Consider the following 18493-nt stretch of genomic DNA (forward strand, 5'->3'; position numbering starts at 1 on the left):
ATTCTGGAGAAATCAGAAAAATCAACAGTACCGGCCGACGTTCATAAGACAGTCAAAATGGAAATGGAATCGGTCCTAGAGAAACCAAAAGAATCAACAGTACCGGCCGCCCAAAGTTCGAGTCGATGGCGACTCCAATAGCTGATTTACTGACTGAGTGAATAACCGCATGACGATGGAGAAAATTCCACCACGTCGGAAGGTGAGACAGTCGTCACTCCATTTGAGAAACTCGAAGCCGACTCCAGCAAAATGGACGAAGCGAAGCGCGCAGCTGGACTTGCCAACGCAAGACGAGCTGTCAAGTTGGCGGAGATCGATTTGACACACGCCCGGATCACCCTCCACGTGTTGCAATGCACGCATGATAGGACAAATATCCATTCGCAAAGGGGAAAAACAGACCGACAGACAGACAGCAGAGGGGGATTTGTAAGATAGACAGCCTCCAACACGCGAACTTCGTTTGTACTCAATCCAACTGCGTCTCTCCATCCACAGCCGCTTTCGAAGCGCGCCGCTCACCCCGTTCCATCTCCAGCTCGTGGTACGCCTCCAGCTTGCGCGCACACCATTCGACAAGCCGGCGTCGCAGGGTTGCGGCCTCGGCGTCTACGGCGGCGGCAGCGGCTATGTGATTTTTTGGAGAGGAGTTGCGGAATGCATCGTACAACGCGTTGAGTTCTTTGTGGTAGTGGTACTCCGACGCGACAGCGGTGAAGTAGTCGTCCTTGGACATCTGGCGTCGCGTTATGTTCATGGCTCGATTTGGTGACTCTGGAACGTGATGAGACTTCCCCGTGTTGAGCTGTCTTTGTGTCTCGCCCAACAGCTGCCCAGCCATTGAACTTCCAGCAAGTCCGGTGGTGCTTTTCTTGTCGCTTAATGGAAGGGGCAGAGGCAAGCACTCCGAAGGAGAGAAGGGACTCGGCCGACGCTCAGCGCGAGTTGCGAAAATGGGAGTTGTTGCCGAGTCGAACAGTTGACCATGTTTGGTGGGCATTTTGGGATTGTGGGTGGTTTTGGATGAAACTTCTGCAGCACGAGTCGCGAAAATGGGATCTGTCGACGGATCGAACAGTCGCGCGTTTTTGGTGGGCATGTTGGATGCGTGGGTGGCTGTCAGTGGTGTGTCTACAGCGCGAGTGGCGAAAACCGGACTTGATAACTGATCGGACAGCCGGGTGTGTTTGGTAGACATTTTGGATGTGTGGGTAGTCGTAGATGGTATTTCGGGCTTTTTCGAGGAATTGGTCTCGGCTTGGACGCTTGTAGATGGTAGGGCTGATGATGGGAGTACCTTTTCGGCGGGAGTAGCCTTGGTGTAGTCATTTGCCTTGCGCAAGAGACGCCTACGCAACGTCGTCTTCTTTTGTTCGGTAAATGTCGTATTTTCATTTTCGAGATTGAAGAGCTCAAAAAGTCCTTCGCATTGGACAGGTTTGGCTCCGCCCGCGGCGAAGCCGTTGGCGACCATCCAGCGCTGGATCGTGGTCAGAACAAGTGGGTGTCCTTCCCAATCGATCCTCGGAATCGGCTCGCGGTTGGCTTCAATTGGCGTGCCGAGAAAAGACTGTGGAACAAAAGTCATCAGTGTGCTTGCATCTGTTACTGCCGGTCTGCTTACCTGTGGCACACACAATTCCTGGATATCCGGCGCGTCCATCTTGTGTAGTCACGTGGTGTGTCGAGCAGAGGAGGTGGATAGGCAAAACAGAGGGAAGCAAAAGGCCGCATTTTATCCAAACTAGGCTTGCAGTCACTTCGCTACTTGGAGACGATCTGGAAAGCTCTCATGTCATTCTATCCCTGAAGTCGAGAGAAGCTTTCTGACAGAGAGAAGCGTTCAGAAAATCGTTCCGTCAACTCGTGAGCACTGCGGGAACGAATGTAGTGGAATGACCTGGACACAGCAGCATCATCTCATGAAGAAGTGACTGTTCTGTCTAGGAGAGCGTCAAAACAGCTACCATCCGGGACCAATCACCTGCGACGTCAGTGACTACCCGAAGTGAGGCACCGTCATCTTGACATGATGAGCATTCCGTCGACCGCCACATCGAGACCGAGCAACAAAGGGCACGAGCCGTCCTTGTTCTCGCAGCAAGCATGTCGTTAAGGAGGAATCAATCGACACCAAGGAGACAAATCAAGAGGGGGTGGGTGTTTTGATTGTGCGTGGGGATGTGGACGAGGTGACAGTGAGTTTGTGGTTCGGGCCAGATGAGGACGGGAAGAGGTGCAACTGTGGCGGTGTAGCTGTGCGGCTGCGGCTGCGGCGAAAAACGTGGCTGGGGATTCTGCCAAGTGGCTCAAGTAACAACAAAATACAAAGACCCACTCTCTCCACACCAGAAAGACCTTCAACACGACCGCCGAACAACAGAACACCTCAAAGCCTCGCCTGAGAAGCACTCGCGCGCGCGCCATGGTCGAAACGGCCCACAAACACGCGGACCTCGCCGCCGGACAAGCCAACCCGGCCTTGATGAAGCCTTGGAAGAAAGGTCGAGTAGGAAAGGAATTTTGGCTGCGTCGGCCAGGAGGTTTCGCGTCGGGCCGGCGATTATGATGGGGTCTGGCAGGAGATATGACAATCCGACGGGTGGTCAGGCAAGGCTTGGTTGGCGCGCTTGAGCTGGAATCAAGGAAGGCGGGCGCTGGGGCGACAAGTCCAGCTCGGCGGGCAAAACCCACCCCAACAAGTCAAGGATAATGGGCGGAGAATGACAAGAGTAATGGGAGGACTGCCCACGTGAAGATGAGAGCGGACATGGATCGGAGGAACGCTGACAGGACAGGACCCCGGAGGCACAGTTGACCAACACTCAACATCTCCTCTTCCCCTCGCCCTGGTGCAGACGCTTATTGCCGACGTGGAGTCGGATTGGGCCGGGGCTGGTGCGACGAGGCGTGCTCAGCTTCCTGTTACTGCTGCGGCGAACGGGTCTACGCTTTCCAGCCATTTTGCCATTTTGACATTCAGGATGGAAAAAGGAAACGAAGTGACAGAGAGATGCATTTGCACCAAGGTACATACTGGCTGTAGTCTACGAATGTGCTGCTCGCAACCATGGGAGAAAGTGCGGGCTCGAAAGTGTCAGGAGTTTGGTGTAACAACACCAAGCAGCTTGCCGTCGTCTCTCACAGTCGCGACGGCCTGCTGCGTCTCAACAGGATCAGGACTCATACGACTGCTCATTCACTTGCGCGCGATCAGGCGATTACGGATGAGTGCAGACCGGCTTATTGAGTCGGCACTTACTCACCTGATTGGCCGTCGGCGCAGGCTGCTTTGGTGTTGTTTTTTGACAGACAGATCACGTCCGATTCGAAATCTTCGACCAACGGCTCGCCGCTCCTCCGTAAATAAACAGGCCCACACACATAGAGATTGCACAGATAGTCTCGATAGTTTGATTGCCCTAGAAATTGCTGCGACCCCTGCAGACAAGTAGTTACTACGTAGTACCGTAGTGATGCATCGGAAAACGTTCCGGCCAGGAACAAGGTGCAGACAGGGCGCCAAACCCGCATTTCGAGTTGAAGGACTTGATACGGGATGGGAGCATGGTTGCGACGTTTGCTGGACGGTTTCGGCAGCTTTGACAGGATGAGTTCGGTCGCTGCGTTGCTTTTGGTGTTCACTCCCCAATGTCCCTAGCAATTTTCTCAAGGAGACTGCACGCAAGCGCAAAGTCTGCCCGCACGGCTCCTTTGCCACAAGCACCCACCGCGTCACCCCAAGCTTCGCGGATCAGGGGGACAGTCGAGTCAATGTCGGCCGCGACCCTGCGCATCACATCGAGGGTTGCCTGTGACGGTTGCGTCGTCTTGTCGACCTGGCTGGCCGCCGTGGAACAAGCACTGTTGCAGTCGTAGTCGCTTTCGATTTCGTCGTCATCGTCGTCGTCGTCGTCGTCGTCGTCGTCGTCGTCGTCGTCATCGTCGGCTGTTTGGGCTGCGCTGCCGCTGCGAAGGGATGTATCGCCGCGATTGCTACTGTTCTCCTCACCAGCCGCGGCAGCAGCAGGGGTGGACGTCGTTGCGGCCTCACGAGAGACTTTGTAGTCGGTTTGTCCTTCTCCTTCTTCTTCTTCCTCTTCTTCTTTGATGTCGACAGCGTTCACATTTCCATCCCGGATGTTGCTAAGATAGGGGCTTGGAGAATCTGCACTGTCACACGCTGGCCAGTCTCCTAATTTTGTGCAGATACTCACAGTAGCGGCGCCTCTTTCTAGCCGGACGGTCGCAAGAGTCCTTGTAGCGGATTTCAACGGGCATTGATGGCGTAATTGGAAGCAGGGTTGGTACAGACAGAGGAGAAAGAAATGATTCCAAGAGTCAGAGGGAGAGGAGCAAGACTGACCAAGTCTGATTTGAAGGAAAATCTATCAACCCACGCCGCTGCTACGGATCAGGGGCGTTCCGGGAGTTTTAGAACATGGCAAACGGGTGGACCGCCCCGCAGCGCAGTACGCCTCCTCCCCTTCCCGACATGTTTGTGGGTGCGTTCAAGGGATGTCTAGCGGCGACGCCTGGATAATGCTCCTAAACACCGACAAGGAGCGTAACTTGGACGACTGTCACATCGCCATCAAGGGCCAACATCAACCAGCAGGTGAACGGAAGCCAGTCATTGTCGTCATCAAAACTCACATCAACGCGCCCAACAAAAGCAGGGACAGGAGTGACTTGTCGCAACGACACGACACAGCCCACGGCGCAAACGCAACGGCGAGCAGCCAGCGCGACGCTCCGCAGCCCCGGTTTCTCCCAACAACGCAAAACCACCATGCAACCGCGCCCCTGTTTTCCTTTTGCCTGTGTGCTCTTGCTTGTATTGTATCCTACGCGTCGTTGCTTATCCGGCTGTCATCCAAGGGAGGCGAAGCGAGGCGTTGGAGTCGGCCGGGGTTTATTTTTTCTAGCAGCGGCAGAGTTGCGGTCGTGTGCGGAATCGGAGGAGACCAGCGGCGGTGGTGACGACTGCTGATGTGGTGGAAGCGGCAGGAGTAGGTGGAATGGTGGCTTGATTGATGAAGGAGAAAATAACGAGGGAAAGAAAGATGCTGTTGGGCTGCGATGCACAAGCTGCTGGGAGGTAGGTGGGTAGGAAGGTCTTGTCTTTGAATAGTTACCTGATGCCGGAGTTTCTGCCCTTGCGGCGTCCTGGAAGCTCGCCATCAACATCACCACTCCCGATCCTCGTCTGGTCGTGGCCGTTGGTCAAAGCGATCATTTGCTTCCCTTCCTAGGAAGACATGGTGCATTGACGGCGGTGGTGATTGTGCAAGAGGGGGTGCTGTATAGATCAGATAGTTGTTGTTGTGGCGAAAGGACCTGACGGGAAGGTCGCCAGGTCGGATGCGCAAGGAACAGGCGCGAGTCGGGCCGACCCAGGCCAACACCCGCACCCTCTCCGCCTCTCCGCCTCTCCACCTCTCCACCTCTCCACCTCTCCACCTCTCCACCTCTCCGGGCACCTATATTTGCGTTCACTCCCCCACTCAATCACCGTCGCATCATCAACTGCATCAAAGTCGCTGCTCTCAAGCGAGCGCCAGACTGCCGTACGCCTGCCATGTCCGTGCCGCCGCCGCCCGGATCCAAGCGCTCTCCGAAAAGTGCGTTCAAGGCCCGGAACCATGCAAGCAACTATTACTCACCATGTACTCCAATCAGTGCGTGCGGGATGACGAACAGCGATTCCACAGCGTGTAAAGACTTGCGCCACAGGACAGAGCATGCTCGCGAGGACGGTTTTGCGCAGCTCTCCACTCTTCCACACCACAACACCAGATTCACCATGCCTCGCCGTCTTCCTCTTCGCCGCTTCCTCAAAGTCGCCTGCAACGAGCCTGGTGCCCAAGCCAAGCTCATTTCGAGATCCGACGCACCGGTCGAGCGCTGGTGGCGGTTTCGTTGAGGCATGATTTCACAATGCATGGGGCAATGAGATGACTGGCGAAGGTTCAGAATTTGGTATCAGGTCAGGAAGCACTTGTCCAAGACGAGAGAGAGGATAGAGGATGATAAGGGGGAGAATATGGTAGGAATAAGTCGGAGGTTCGCCGCAATGACTATCTACCATACCTGGTGAGATGATGGACGCTCAAGTTCAGGCAGTAGGCTTGAATGAGAGAAATAAGAAGGCCAACAGGCAGATGGAATAGCGGCCAGAACCGCCGCGGCTTTTTTGTCGGCCGTGTCAATTGTCTCCTGTTCGATTGTCGCAGCTGTGGGCGGACTTGGGCCGAAAAAGGAAAGTAAATAATACCCACACAGTTGGCGGCATATTACTCCACAACCAAGTCCAGTCAGCCGAATGGAATTCGCCGCTAGACCTCATTTTTGGTCTGCACCGGTCGCTTCTGAGCGTGAGGGTATCTACGTATTTAGACACCAGGCATTCCCCCACCATTTGACCCGTCGCTTTGTTCAACACTTCTTTTCGAGTCTTCCCATTTCGGGCTGCAGCGGCATTCTCTCGACTAGATATCAATGTTGAGCCTCGTCAGGTCCTTTGCCGCTGTCCACCAGCTCGCGCATTGACGTAATCCCTCCTCTTTCCTTCCAATTGCGAATTCTTGCTGACCTTGCCAGCGTGTGGTGTGATAGCAATACAGCCCCATCTCGATGTTGCATCTTGCTTGGCGTGCAACAACACCAACCGTTTTTCTTGACGCGGCAGCACAAGCTCCGGCTGGTTCAGGTCAGGTTGTGGCAGAGCCATCAGGCAAACCCCAAGAGGATTATGCGTACCGGGTGCACACGGCACATGATATCCAGCCTGTCGCTTCGCTCAACGGCGTCTCAGCACCACGGCAGCTGCGTACACACGTACGCTTGAATCGGGCACAAACAACTGTGGGTCGTGCATCTGATGTACATTTTCAACCAACAATCAGTCAATCAATCAATCTTCGTCACGTCTGTCCTCGACCTCTGTCGCGCGCAGCTTGCGAGCTCAAGAAGTCGACCGACCAACCGAACACGCATATGGTACCATCACCACCACCAACAAAACAACCCAATGCTTCTGCTGTTTGCCTCTCTTATCTTGGGCTCGCATCGGAGCTGATCTGATGGAACCGAGTGTCGTGTACTGGGTGCACACTGTACGGCGGCACTCGGGTCGGTCAGTCGGTCGGTCAGTCGGTTCTCTATCTGTGGCCAGCCACCAAGTTTCCCGCATGGCAACATGCATGGCACGCATGAGGCGACGGGGCAGCCAGCGCGGAGACTGGCAGTGGGAGAAGAGAGAAAAGAGAAAAGAGAAAGGGAAAAAAAGAAAAGAAGGGAAGACCAAAAACAGAACCAAAAAAAAAAAAAAAAAAAAAAACCCAAAAAATAAGAAAAGGGAAGGAAACAAAGTCAAAACGAAAGAAAACAAGACGCGTCACGTATCTCTCCAAGTCTAGCCTTTGGGGCCGAACATGATTGCTGGAATTGGCGGTTGTCTGTCTGTCTGTCTGTCTGGCGACTGCAGTGCCGGGCAGAGAGTCGCGCGCCCGCCCTATTCTCGGGTCAAGTGGCGAGGGAGAGAGAGGAAAGCCTCACTTCTGTTTCTTCGCTTTTTTTCATTTTCATTTTCATTTTTTTCATTCTTTTTCTCCCGTCGAATCATACTGTAGGCAAGAAAGAAGAAAGACATGAAATCGCTCTCGCATCACCCTCGCCGCCGCTTGCAATCACTCGCCTGATCACCGAGTGGACATGCAGGCAGGCAGGCAGGCAGGCAGGCAAGGAGGATGTGTGTAGAGCGTGAGGAACCAAGAGAGAGAGAGGGAGAGCAGAGGATGTCTTGCATCAAGCCGCCGCCAGAACACAACCATTTCTGCTACGCGCAACCCAGTAAGATGCTGCTTTTCTGAACCACGAGACCAGGCACCAACAACGCACCAAACCCTTTTCCCAGGCCAAAGGCAGACAGGCAGGCAAGCCTCAGTCACTCTTCTTCTTCTTCTCTTCTCGATCGAGACAGACCCTCTTATCCAAAAGACCATTCCCATTGCGCCGCCGCTCATCCTTCATCTCATCATTCAGACACTTGAGCAGCGCGTTCCCGATCTTGGCGTCAATAACTTGGCACATTCCCTTGCACACACCATAACCAACCCACGGTCTGAACCTGGACGCTTCTGGCTGCCACGTCTGCACCATGTCGCCATACGCGTCGCACACTGTATCAAGGCACGTTTCCGCGGCGGCGGTCGAGCCGTTGGGCCCGGGCAGCAGACTGCTGACGCCAAACGCCCTTGTTGCGATGGGGTCGAGGACGCGGAAGTCGGAGGGCCCGTAAGAGAAGCGCGGCTTTGGCGAGCTTTCCATTGTTGTTGTTGCTGCTGCTGGGCCGCCGAGATTCTCGGGGAGCAGCAGGTAGCTCCCGACGAGGAAACCGAGGATGAAGAAGCAGGAGATGTAGATTGGCGTGCGCAGGAACCATGGTGTGGACGGAGGAGTGTTTTTGACGGCCTGCTCGTCGGGGTCGAGGTCGTGGTCGTGGTCGGCGGCTTCTGGAGAGCAATCGGAGGAGGAGAAGGACGAGGATTCTGCATAAACATCAGTCAGTAGATGGAACGACAGACGGATAGCGACAAGGAAGATGGATGTGCCTACCTCGTCCGAGAGCCTTGCTGCCGCTCTCTTTGAACTCTTCTTCAGACGGAACAAATGACAACCTGCGCAGACGACGACGAAACGCGACATGACGCTCAGTGCCTGAAGGATATCGTCTTTGATGCGCGGTGGCCGCGAGGCTTTCACGAGCCGTGGCAAAGGTGCTCATGGCACGCCTGGCGGCGGCCGTCTGGGAGCGCGTCACGGCAGGCATTTGCTGCAATAGCTCGTCGTCGGTGCTGCTGCCCAGAGGCCATGACGCCGACCTCTTCGCCCGCGGCTCTCCAGGCTCCATTGTTGTCCCCTTCGTCGGTCGGGCAGGACCTTGTTACAAAGACGTTGCCGGATGCGGCGGCGCAGGAACAATGAAGGTGGCCTCAAGTATGTAGACATGAGGAACAATGGAAAAGCCGAGGAAAGCGCCTCAAGTAGGTAGATGGACATCTCTAGTGGCCAGATTGAACGTGCGGCTCGCGTTTGTTGCCGTCATGGTTGGTATTCGGCTGGCTGCGCGCCCACGGAAATGCGCACGCCAGTTGTTTCGTGTCTGTGTGGGTAACATGCGTCCATGTCCAGGGCGTCGTCATGCAACAAAATCTCGACGAGGAACGGCGAAGGGAGGGCGTGGAATGTACGAGTAGTTGAATTGTCCGGGTCGGGTGGAGAGAAAAGACGTCGGGGCGGGCAGGTGGTGTTCATGTCGTGGCTTTTCTGTACAGAGAAGTCAGGTCCGGGTACTATCGGCACGAGAAATTCCGACATTCCGACCCGACATGTCATCTCGTGATCTGGCGTCTCTCACTAAGTAAACACCCGACATCGGTTCCTCCTCTAACATCCACAGCATCCACAGGCACCACCCTTCGTCAACTTGTTGCCAAAAGCATCATCATCTCGCGCACCTCCCTTCGCCGCCACCCTCAAACCTGCCGCTTGGTCATTTCCGTCATGTCGCGCACGCCGTCAAAGCGCCCTCTGCAACATTCACATCCTCTATGGTACTGTACACCATACTCGTCATTACGCTACACTTTGGCTGTGGATCGCGCTGACTGACTTTCGCATGTGTCCAGAATCCAACTGCATTTCCTCTCCCTGCCCAAATGAAACCAGAGCGCCGCGAGACCTTGGTAGCCGACAAAATTTGAACGAAAGTCAGATGGGACACATACGCGCAAGGCAGAGAAAAAAGGTCCGTCAGATTACCCGACGCCATCACTTTCTCCTGCGTGCACGTCCGGCCTTCCCCTCGTCCTACTCCGCGTACCCGCAAACCGAACTCGAATGGCTTGCCGGCTCGTCGTATACTTTCCTGGGCTGACAACGAGGGCGAGGCGGCGGATGGGGCTCTAACTGACAAGGCCTAGTCGCATAACAACGTTTTGAACATTTTTGGAAGAAGAAAGACATCCAGCTTGGCAATGTCACGCCGGTTGCGCGGAAAAGGGCCACGCTCCAGATATCCCTAGCAGCAAGCTCATCGCCGACAACAACAAGCGCATGCACATCGACTTTGACGCGCCGCTCAGAGACGTGTGACTGCCAGCGATGAAGATGAGGTCTTCATAGGGTCCACCATCGACATCGACCCTAGTACCAAACCCATCTGACGGCTCGCCCTTTGCCGCTGGTGCTCTCGTGTCTCCGACACATTGTCTGGCAGCAACGCACCTTGGTTGCTCTCATTGCGAACATCCATTTCAATGGCCGTAAAACATGACAAGGCGCGTGAAAATACCGTTGCTACACCTTTAGACGCCTCGAACGGCCCCGCCAACTGCCAGGGTACCTCGGGTCATTGCTGTTCTGTCCGAGTCCAGAATCATCACGGTCTCTCCCGCCTTGACTGTGCATGGTGCATACCCTCTCCCTTGAAATTCTTCACCTTTCAATCAGACCGGTTTCCAGTCAAAGATCGCGACCCTCGACAGCCTCCGTCACACATGATTCCATCGGAGAGTATTCTGCTCCAAAGCCAGAAACAACAGCGAAAGACGACAAAACCTGGAGCTATCGCTTTGGTGATGGATCAGAGCAGGAGTCCGACAGCAACAAAAATGGCGGACTGCAATTGTCGCAACAGCAACAGCAAGCGTGTCAGGGCCTCCCGCAAGGCCCGCCCAAGCTGCGTATGGTTTCAGTCAGGCAGAAAAAGGCAGATGCGCTTCTGTCGAGCGCTCGGAGGTAGAGGTACCTGAATGGGGTAGGTTTCTTTTGGCCGCTGGCAATAACCAAGGCCGGGTTGGAGGTGTTGGCTATCCATGCGCGGGCGCCCACTCCAGCAACACAGCAGCATAGCACAATACAACACATTTGACAACTTACCGGTAACCATGTATCCTCGTCGTCTTCGCCCTCCCCTCCCGCTCAGTCGCCACTCCCCACTACGAATTAAATCTACCGTCATTCATCTCGTCCTGGTCCGCTCCCGTCGCTTGCGCTCGTCATCATCCATCTCATATGCTGGCTTGTCCAGGCAGGCAGCCATCGATATGTGCATCATCTCCTGTCCCACGGCAGTCCTCCGATGACACGCCAAAACCGAAACTTTGAGAGACGAAGACAACAACAGCCAGCCAATGCCCTGCTCAGCCCGGCCGACCGACCGACCCACCGACTGACCGACCGATAACCAGCAAGAGCAAAGAAAGACACACAGAGAGCGGCGGGACAATACGGGCAAGCCCGGCACCACCGAGGCGCGGGCTGTGGGATAGGTATGAGATGGAAAAAGGCGGCGCTAGAAGAAGAAAGCTTCTTAAAACCTTGGTTCGGAGAAAAGTGAAAGGTGTGTCGACGGGTTTTGCGCAGGCGTCTGTTGGGTCATTTCTGATGCTTGAGGTTAGTTGTGCTTGAGTTGAGGTACGGCAAGCAGTTGTCGGAGCCGCCCGCACGTACTCTTATCTGTGTGTATTTAACGCATCCATCCCCTTTTTTGTTGTTGCTTGCCATTGACCAGCCGGCCGGCCTTAGAATGGTGGTGTTCCTAACATTGCTAATCGCCGTGCAGTTTATCTTAGCCCATTCGCATCTTACACTATTATTGTTATTGTTGTTATTGTTATTGTTTTTACCCTTCTCCTCCGTCTAGGCTTAAAATGTTGTCCTAGTCTTGTCATTTCCCGTCTAACGCAGTCTTGAGTGTATGTAGAGAGTGGTGTTAGTGTTGAACAGGTGGACTAGAGGACAGTACTTTGCAGGCAGACTAACATGTTGTGTATGTACTGCATAAGACATCTAATGAATGTGTTTTTCTTCTTCTCTCGGCCGCCCGGCCGGCTATAAGTTCTTCCTTGCCACATAAACAGGAGAGAACTGGAAACTAAACTTAAGGAAAGGGCTGGCGGGCAAGCGGGCTGCGCTGTCATCCTGGTAGGTGGAGTGAATGAATGCTACTAATACTCTTGTCTAGGGTTTGCGGGCAAGCAAAGCGAGGCGAGGAAAAGCGTCGATGAATGAATTTTCGTGGTGGCAGCTCTCTGCTCGAACAGTCTAGGTGTTAGAAAGATGTTGGCGGCATGTCTACTAGCTAGCCACGCTTCTTCATAATTTGCCTATTGTTTCACCCTACCCGTCTCCGTTAGGGAAAAGTGACAAACATGGGTACAAAAATAGGAAAATGTATGTGGTAGTAGTAGCTGGCCTCAGATTTAATTACGAGTTTCCGGACCTATAAATCTACCGGCAGCTGAAAGAAAGGTCACAAGGAAGAAATGTTTTCCATACAGGACCGCACTCGGCGGCCTGTTGCACGCGCACTTGGTTGGAGGCATATCAGACCTTTTCTAAAGTAGATTCAGGCACCATCACGGAGGCTGTCTGGCAACGCCGTGAGCGAGTGAGTTCGTCTCTAGAGGCGCACCTAGCTGATTACGCGCTGTCATGAGCTCTAGCAATGAGGAGAAAAGAGAGTTGTGTCGGCTCTCATCGTCTATCTATTACATGTTCTTGAGCTTGTTTGCTTACCCCGGAATGTTGTTGGCCATGACGGGGCTGAATGTTGGACTCGTAGCGTCTTCAGGCCTGCTCACTGTAATGAGAAAATACACAGTCCTGCCTTGTGTGTTTCCTAACAACGCAACACCGATCTACCTGCTTTTCTGCGGAGCGATGAAGAACTACTTGTGTGTGTGTGTGTGGTATCAATGAGATTGCCGTCCGCCGCCAGCAAATAGTGCGCTCAAAACGACGATGACTTGACCGCCTGCCTTCCTTCTTCATCATCTATTGATACCGTCGAGGTAGAAGCCATGGATGTGCGTGATGTGATGACAATGCTGATGCTGGAAGCACACGCTCTAACACTGAGTCAACCATTCTACCATCTCGTATCCCACCACGTTGCCATCTCGCTGTCCATCCGTCTCGACCTCTCTGATCCTTCAGATTCTCATCGGTCTCTGTCTCTGTCCGATTCAAGCCAAGCACTGCAGCTCAGATACACCGCTCGTGCGCGAAAGACATGGCGACATGGCCCACATATGTATGGATGTATGCATGGATGGCGGAGGGAAGGCAGGCACGCAGGCAGACGAAGATGAGGGGAGGTGGAGGACGCGAACGTGGCGCTTCGGCCGGTGCATGGCGGCGGCGGCGGCGGCGGTGTTGGTGGAGGGAGGGCAGGCTAAAGTGGAGGACGCGCGCGGGAGAGAGAGAGGGTTGAGGAGAGGGCAGGCGTGTTGGCGGGAGGGTGACAGCCGAGTCGAGGTTTTAATGATGCGAGCGAGCGAGGTGTTACTGCGTTGCCTTCCTTGTGTTGTTTCGGCCAACCAAGTAAGCTTGAACAGTCCGGCTGTCAGTCAGTTTTGCTTTCACTATCTGCGGGGATGAGAGGGAGAGAGTAGTCAGGTTCGGTTGTGGTGACAGCGATGTGATGCGATGCCGCAGCGGAGTCGGAGTGGTGGTGCGGATGTCACGTTTATGTAAGCGAGATAGTCACGTGGCTGCGAGCCCGGTTCTCGATGCGATGCGGCTGGAGATGGACAATATATCGATTTGAAAGCTCAAGGCGAGACTACCGTTCAGAAAATGACCAGAAGGAAAAAGCACCGAGAAAGCCTGGCTGGCTGGCTGCAAACAGCGAATGAATTGAACTGAACTGGAGAAGAAAAATATGCGTAGGTGCCTCTTCCCTCGCGCACTTGCACTCTCGTGGCCAGCCAGACCTGCTGGGCCGGAGAGAGATGCCTGCCTGCTGACCCACCATGTACGCAGGCCACGGCGGGCCGCTATTCTACTCATGGACGGCCGTCTTCCTCCATGTCACGTTTGAATGTCAATGATGAAGATGTCCCCTACGGCCAACCCAGCATGTCGTTGCTGTCGATCCACGCGCCACCATTATTGACCTGCTGGGTTGATACTGTAGCGGTAGCAGCGGCAGTAGATGAAGAAGAAGAAAAAGCAACTGAGGCGCAGGCAGGGTCAGGGTCGCCGCCGCCGCCGTGGTGGTGGCGGTTTGGGTTGTCGTTGGGATTGTTGTGGTTGCCGTCATCAAGCTTGGCCAATGGGAACCAAGATGTCATCGTGTCATGACCGGAGAAGATATCGCCAACATTTTCGAAAAGATCATTATTGAAAAGATCAACATCATCATACTTGGAAAGGAGGTCATCGAGATCGATCGGTGCGCTCAATTCTGATGAGGTGGTGGCCGAGTTAGAAGAGAGAGTGGGAGGGCCCTGGTGTGCTGTGCCGCCAATTGGCGATGAAGACGACAATGCGGCCGACGAAGTGGACCACTCGGAATTGCACTCGGGGAGATCCAGTAATGCTGCACTCAATCCCGACGAGATGGCTGAGTCGGAAAAGGCTGGGAAAGGATCCAGGTGTGCCGTGCCGACAGACGATGAAGACGACGATTCTGAGTTTGTGGAAACAGAAAAGTCGATGCCGCTGCTGTTCCCAACACTCTTCCCGTACTGATGTTGCACGGGCTCTGCTGCAGCACCAGCTGAAATAGGAGCCGCCGGGATTGTCGTAGGGCACCACTCGCGTAGCAATTCCGGTATCCCTTGCTGGAGCAGAAACTTTTGCCAGCACAACAAAAGCAGGTCGACGTTGCACACGGGCCCGTTGGTCTGCAACGCTGCTGCTGCTACTGCAGGTGGTTGTGTCGTGCCGTTAGACAGGGGGCTGTTGCTCTGTGACATTGCTGCAGGTGGTCGCGTCACTGCGTCGGACAAAGGACTGTTGTGCTCCTCGCCAACTTTCGTGTCATTGAGCAGCTCCCGCAGCAGAGCCTGATGAGCATCGGGGTCCATGGCAAGCAGAGAGGCGTGTAAGCTCTTCAGTTGCTGAATCGCGCTCGGGGTCATGGTGCAATTGAGGCCTTTGTTCTGGCACCTTACACAAGGGCCCTGCCAATCATTGTCGTTCGGCATGCACCGCTGGTGTTGCGCGTAACACTCGTAGCACTGTAAACGCGCGGGTCAGCTGTGCCTGCCTATGGTAATGCTTCCCTACATACCGCCCTGCGTTTCTTGCCGCGTCTCTTCGGCGTTATTGGGCTTTCGTTTTCCGTTTGTCCAACGTTGACAAAGTAGAGGCGTTGTGAGCTGGGCTCGTCACACTGAAACATACATGTCAGCCTGCGTATGGTCAATGGCCATGGTGTTCCTCACCGCCTTGCGCTTTTTCGTCGGCGTCGTGGTCGGGCTCGCCATGTCTGCCTGTCTGTCCAAAGTTGATGAAGAGGAGTTGTCGAGGACGCTTTGGGAGAAGCTTGCCGTGGCACATATACCTCACTTTTGAAATCGCCGCTTAGGAGACTTGCAAGACAGGAGGGAGTGAATTAGTTGTCGTTTGCACAGCCCATCCCGCATGTCTGAGGAGCATCAAGAGCCGCTCGCCATGTCTATCAACATGTGAGATGGAGGACGCCATCGTTAAGCACGCGCTGTACCTGATTTCTTTTCCAGCTATACAGAAGAGGCCAGTGAGACCAAGCTCGTCATCCAAGGGTTCTCGTAAATTTCGGACCCGTCAACCGGCGACCGGGCTGTCAATTTCGTTCCATGGCTTTAGATACATTCGGATGGGGTTTGGGGCCGCGAGACAGAACCGATAGGAAGCAAGCGTCCAATCATCATCAAATTTCATGTCCACACTGCTGAAGTGAGTCCCGTGCCAAGTTATTTCAGCCCTGGCGTATCCTTGGGGAGACTTGGGGACGAATGCGCCAGACAAGAATCGCCGCACGTTGGTACTGTTGGCAAGTCCCGAAGTGCCTACTTCAAGCAATTGCGGCCAACGACTTTTTCGTGGTCCTCAACTTCTTTGCGGGTTTCACAATTGCAGTTTGATGAGAGGCGAAATTGTCCAATGCGACACGGGATATGTTTTGCGCATTGATCAATCCAACGCCACTGTCAAAGGTTTCGCTGCTGGGGCCGAGGTTTTGAGCTGAACTTGTCGGTATTTGGTGGCCCAGTTGTTCGTCTTGTCGGCTCCCGACATCAAAAGGACTGCAGTGTTGAAGTAGTCAAAATGTGAGGCAAGACCAGACCCGCGAAGGAACCTGGACGAGTGTGCGGACGAGGATGGCAGTGGAGCAAAGAGACGGTCGATGAAGGTTGAGGCTGGGTGGAGATGAACCCAAGCCGACGTCGGGTCCAGTCAATCTGCACAGCTCCATCTCTGGTTCTTCATGTTTGAGTGAATCTGCTGAATCATCCGCGACAAGCAAACCTACCTCATCGCCGCCTCCGCCATCGGCACGCAGCAGCCCGGCAGCTCGAGCTCACACAGGAGCAGCGCTTGCCATCCACCGTCGCGACTCGGCTAGTTCGTCCAGGCTTGAAAGTGTTCCACCCATTCTGCTCCTAATTTTCACTGTCAGCCCGGTTGTAAGGTCGTCAACGCGGCGGCGGAGGTATGGCGATGCGATGGCCGGAAAGCGCGTCTTGCAAAAATGGGATGGGAGGGCTCAGGGTCAAGGAGGAGTCGGCGGTGAAAGCGGTAGTTAAAAGTGGTTGGTGGTGCACGTCGTGGCATGGACAGCTGGGCTTTGTTGTTGTTGGTGTCGTCAGATTGGACGGGGCGAGGGGAAGCTGGAGCTGGAGCTGGAGCTGCAGCGAGCGGCGCATGACTCGTGTGGCCCGATTCAACTCAAATCGACCCGACTCAAGCATCCCTTCACGTCCTCTTCTTCATCCTCTTTCTTCATCCTCTTTCTTCGTCCTTGTCCACATTCATTCGAGCAGTCAGAAGTACACCTCCCTCTTCACCCTCTTTTCGATACCCACAGGTTGACAATTCGAATCACACTCTGTCTTCCCGCCTTCGCTTTCGCCTTCATCTTCGTCTTCATCTTCATCTTCGACCCTTATCTAATTGTTGAAATTCCTTCAACAGACAGAGAAGTCCTCAATGCCTCTGTTCTCCCCTTTCTCTACGAAGCTGACTCGACTCGACGCCAGCTCCGCCCTGCTCCTACCACTTCGTCCTCCTCGAAATTCTCGCCCTCGTCGACGTCCTCGGTCGCGCATAGCGTCTTCTCATCCCGGCAGACATCGTCGTCGCCATGACATCGTCATCGTCGTTACATTTTCCAGCTGCAGATGAGGTTTGATGGCGACCTGGTACGAGAATTCGACAAGACACCTTTCACGGACGCCCAGACGATCGTCGACCGCCAATTGCAGTTGCTCAAGGGCGGATGGCGGTTTACAACACGCGGTTACCCGTTGGCGCTCGCGACCGGCGCGGTGGAAGAGGCCTTCGACCCATTGCGCAGACGAGCAGAATGGAATAACCTCGCGACGGCCCTGCTTTGTGACATGGAGAACCATCTTGGGGCCTCGGGGAAGCCTGGACCACGGACGACAAGATACGCCTTAGGCGGGCCGGGCAATCACACGCCAGCGCTGTTCTTGTCTCACGGAAACACTACCAACTTTCCCCACGACTTTGACTTCTCGAGGGGCGTCGAGAAACTTTACGCGCATGCTCCCAGGCTCCAGCATCCTCACACCGACAAGCGGAAGCGGCATTCCTACTCTCACGGCGCTGTTGAGACCGAACAGAGTCTCGCCGAAATCGGGCGTCGGCGCGCATGACCCGCGGTCCATCGCCCCGCCGGATGGCTACGCCAACGTGCGCCATACTACGCTGTGCTGTCCGAACCATTGGCGGCGGCCATGACACTGTTACTGCAGGACGCGCCCGAGAGCAGGTCCGCTTGATGGAAGTCAGTCAATGCGATGTCGGTCGAGCGCACCAAGGAAGTTGAGGACGCCTTTGAGGGCTTGAAATTCGCCATCTTTGTGGGAGAGTGACTTGTCCACTTTGACGAGACGCGACCACTCCACATTGACGTCGATTCTTCGAGCCGGGAAAGAGCGTCTTCGCCTACCACGGCATTGGTAATCCCGAAGTCAGGATGGGCGATTGGGACCCAGAGCCACCTGTGGACTCGATGGAACCGGTCGGATTCCCACTCAGGCCGTGCACCCTGGACCGGCTCATCCCAGCGTGATCGCGAACACGGTCATCTTTGTTTACAGCAGCCCCAGAGCGCTTGGACCTCTGCCTGACCCGTGGATCCCAGTTCTTCTCGCAGCGCAGCAACGTCGTCCTTTATCGCCCGAGAAGAAATCACGTTGTGCCGGATGCGCTCAGCCGATCGGAATCCGATCGGATGACGACGAAGACGACTTGATTCGGGATGCGTGTTTCATGCTGCCTTATCCAAGCTTCGCGACGGCATGAAGGACGAGATTCGGCAAGGATGATAGGCGAACTCTCAATGGGCGCGTGTACTTCGAGTCCCGGAACGGGAAGTCCGCCTGCGATGGATGGAAGACACCAGGACGGACGACTCGCCGGATGAGCCGCTGGAAGGGTTGCCGGGTGACGCTCCAGCTATCTG

General features: G+C 54.8%; 7 protein-coding genes across 7 annotated transcripts; 3 read left to right on the top strand and 4 right to left on the bottom strand.

Annotated features, from left to right (window-relative positions):
* Positions 1 to 472: 472 nt before the first annotated feature.
* On the bottom strand, positions 473 to 1666 carry IWZ02DRAFT_495333 (uncharacterized protein; the record flags this gene model as incomplete). The annotated part of the gene is made up of 2 exons (XM_066770128.1): positions 473 to 1573; positions 1628 to 1666. The coding sequence occupies 2 exons, from the start codon at positions 1664 to 1666 to the stop codon at positions 473 to 475; spliced, it is 1140 nt and encodes a 379-aa protein (XP_066617540.1).
* A 1978-nt stretch (positions 1667 to 3644) lies between these two features.
* IWZ02DRAFT_437888 (uncharacterized protein) lies at positions 3645 to 4284 on the bottom strand (the record flags this gene model as incomplete). Its single annotated transcript, XM_066766675.1, has 2 exons — positions 3645 to 4176; positions 4217 to 4284. 2 exons carry the CDS (start codon positions 4282 to 4284, stop codon positions 3645 to 3647), a joined length of 600 nt encoding a protein of 199 aa, XP_066617541.1.
* IWZ02DRAFT_163083 (uncharacterized protein) lies at positions 4203 to 5089 on the top strand. Its single transcript, XM_066762088.1, has one exon. It carries the CDS (start codon positions 4522 to 4524, stop codon positions 4984 to 4986), a length of 465 nt encoding a protein of 154 aa, XP_066617542.1. The 5' UTR covers positions 4203 to 4521; the 3' UTR covers positions 4987 to 5089.
* Positions 5090 to 6531: 1442 nt separating this feature from the next.
* IWZ02DRAFT_163229 (uncharacterized protein) lies at positions 6532 to 7330 on the top strand. The gene has a single exon (XM_066762092.1). The coding sequence runs from the start codon at positions 6640 to 6642 to the stop codon at positions 7087 to 7089; it is 450 nt and encodes a 149-aa protein (XP_066617543.1). The 5' UTR covers positions 6532 to 6639; the 3' UTR covers positions 7090 to 7330.
* A 243-nt stretch (positions 7331 to 7573) lies between these two features.
* Positions 7574 to 9349, bottom strand: IWZ02DRAFT_466221 (uncharacterized protein; the record flags this gene model as incomplete). Its single annotated transcript, XM_066768487.1, has 2 exons — positions 8623 to 9349; positions 7574 to 8555 (listed from the first exon to the last, which is right to left on the bottom strand). Coding segments are annotated over exons 1-2 (899 nt in total), but the record flags the coding sequence as incomplete, so codon positions are not given.
* A 1734-nt stretch (positions 9350 to 11083) lies between these two features.
* Positions 11084 to 11757, top strand: IWZ02DRAFT_163278 (uncharacterized protein). Its single transcript, XM_066762093.1, has 2 exons — positions 11084 to 11410; positions 11469 to 11757. Exons 1-2 carry the CDS (start codon positions 11347 to 11349, stop codon positions 11711 to 11713), a joined length of 309 nt encoding a protein of 102 aa, XP_066617545.1. The 5' UTR covers positions 11084 to 11346; the 3' UTR covers positions 11714 to 11757.
* A 2159-nt stretch (positions 11758 to 13916) lies between these two features.
* IWZ02DRAFT_437890 (uncharacterized protein) lies at positions 13917 to 15287 on the bottom strand (the record flags this gene model as incomplete). The annotated part of the gene is made up of 3 exons (XM_066766676.1): positions 13917 to 15038; positions 15092 to 15193; positions 15246 to 15287. 3 exons carry the CDS (start codon positions 15285 to 15287, stop codon positions 13917 to 13919), a joined length of 1266 nt encoding a protein of 421 aa, XP_066617546.1.
* Positions 15288 to 18493: the final 3206 nt, after the last annotated feature.

This window comes from Phyllosticta citriasiana (genome assembly GCF_038021145.1).
Source record: "Phyllosticta citriasiana strain CBS 120426 chromosome Unknown IWZ02scaffold_25, whole genome shotgun sequence".
Classification (NCBI taxonomy): domain Eukaryota; kingdom Fungi; phylum Ascomycota; class Dothideomycetes; order Botryosphaeriales; family Phyllostictaceae; genus Phyllosticta; species Phyllosticta citriasiana.

Excerpts from the sequence above, each read along its gene's own strand:
- IWZ02DRAFT_163083 (XM_066762088.1), top strand. The coding sequence starts at position 4,522 with ATGTCTAGCGGCGACGCCTGGATAATGCTCCTAAACACCGACAAGGAG.
- IWZ02DRAFT_163229 (XM_066762092.1), top strand. The coding sequence starts at position 6,640 with ATGTTGCATCTTGCTTGGCGTGCAACAACACCAACCGTTTTTCTTGAC.
- IWZ02DRAFT_163278 (XM_066762093.1), top strand. The coding sequence starts at position 11,347 with ATGGAAAAAGGCGGCGCTAGAAGAAGAAAGCTTCTTAAAACCTTGGTT. Across the intron at positions 11,411-11,468 it reads GGTTCGGAGAAAAGTGAAAG|TTGTGCTTGAGTTGAGGTAC; the intron begins GTGTGTCGACGG and ends GCTTGAGGTTAG.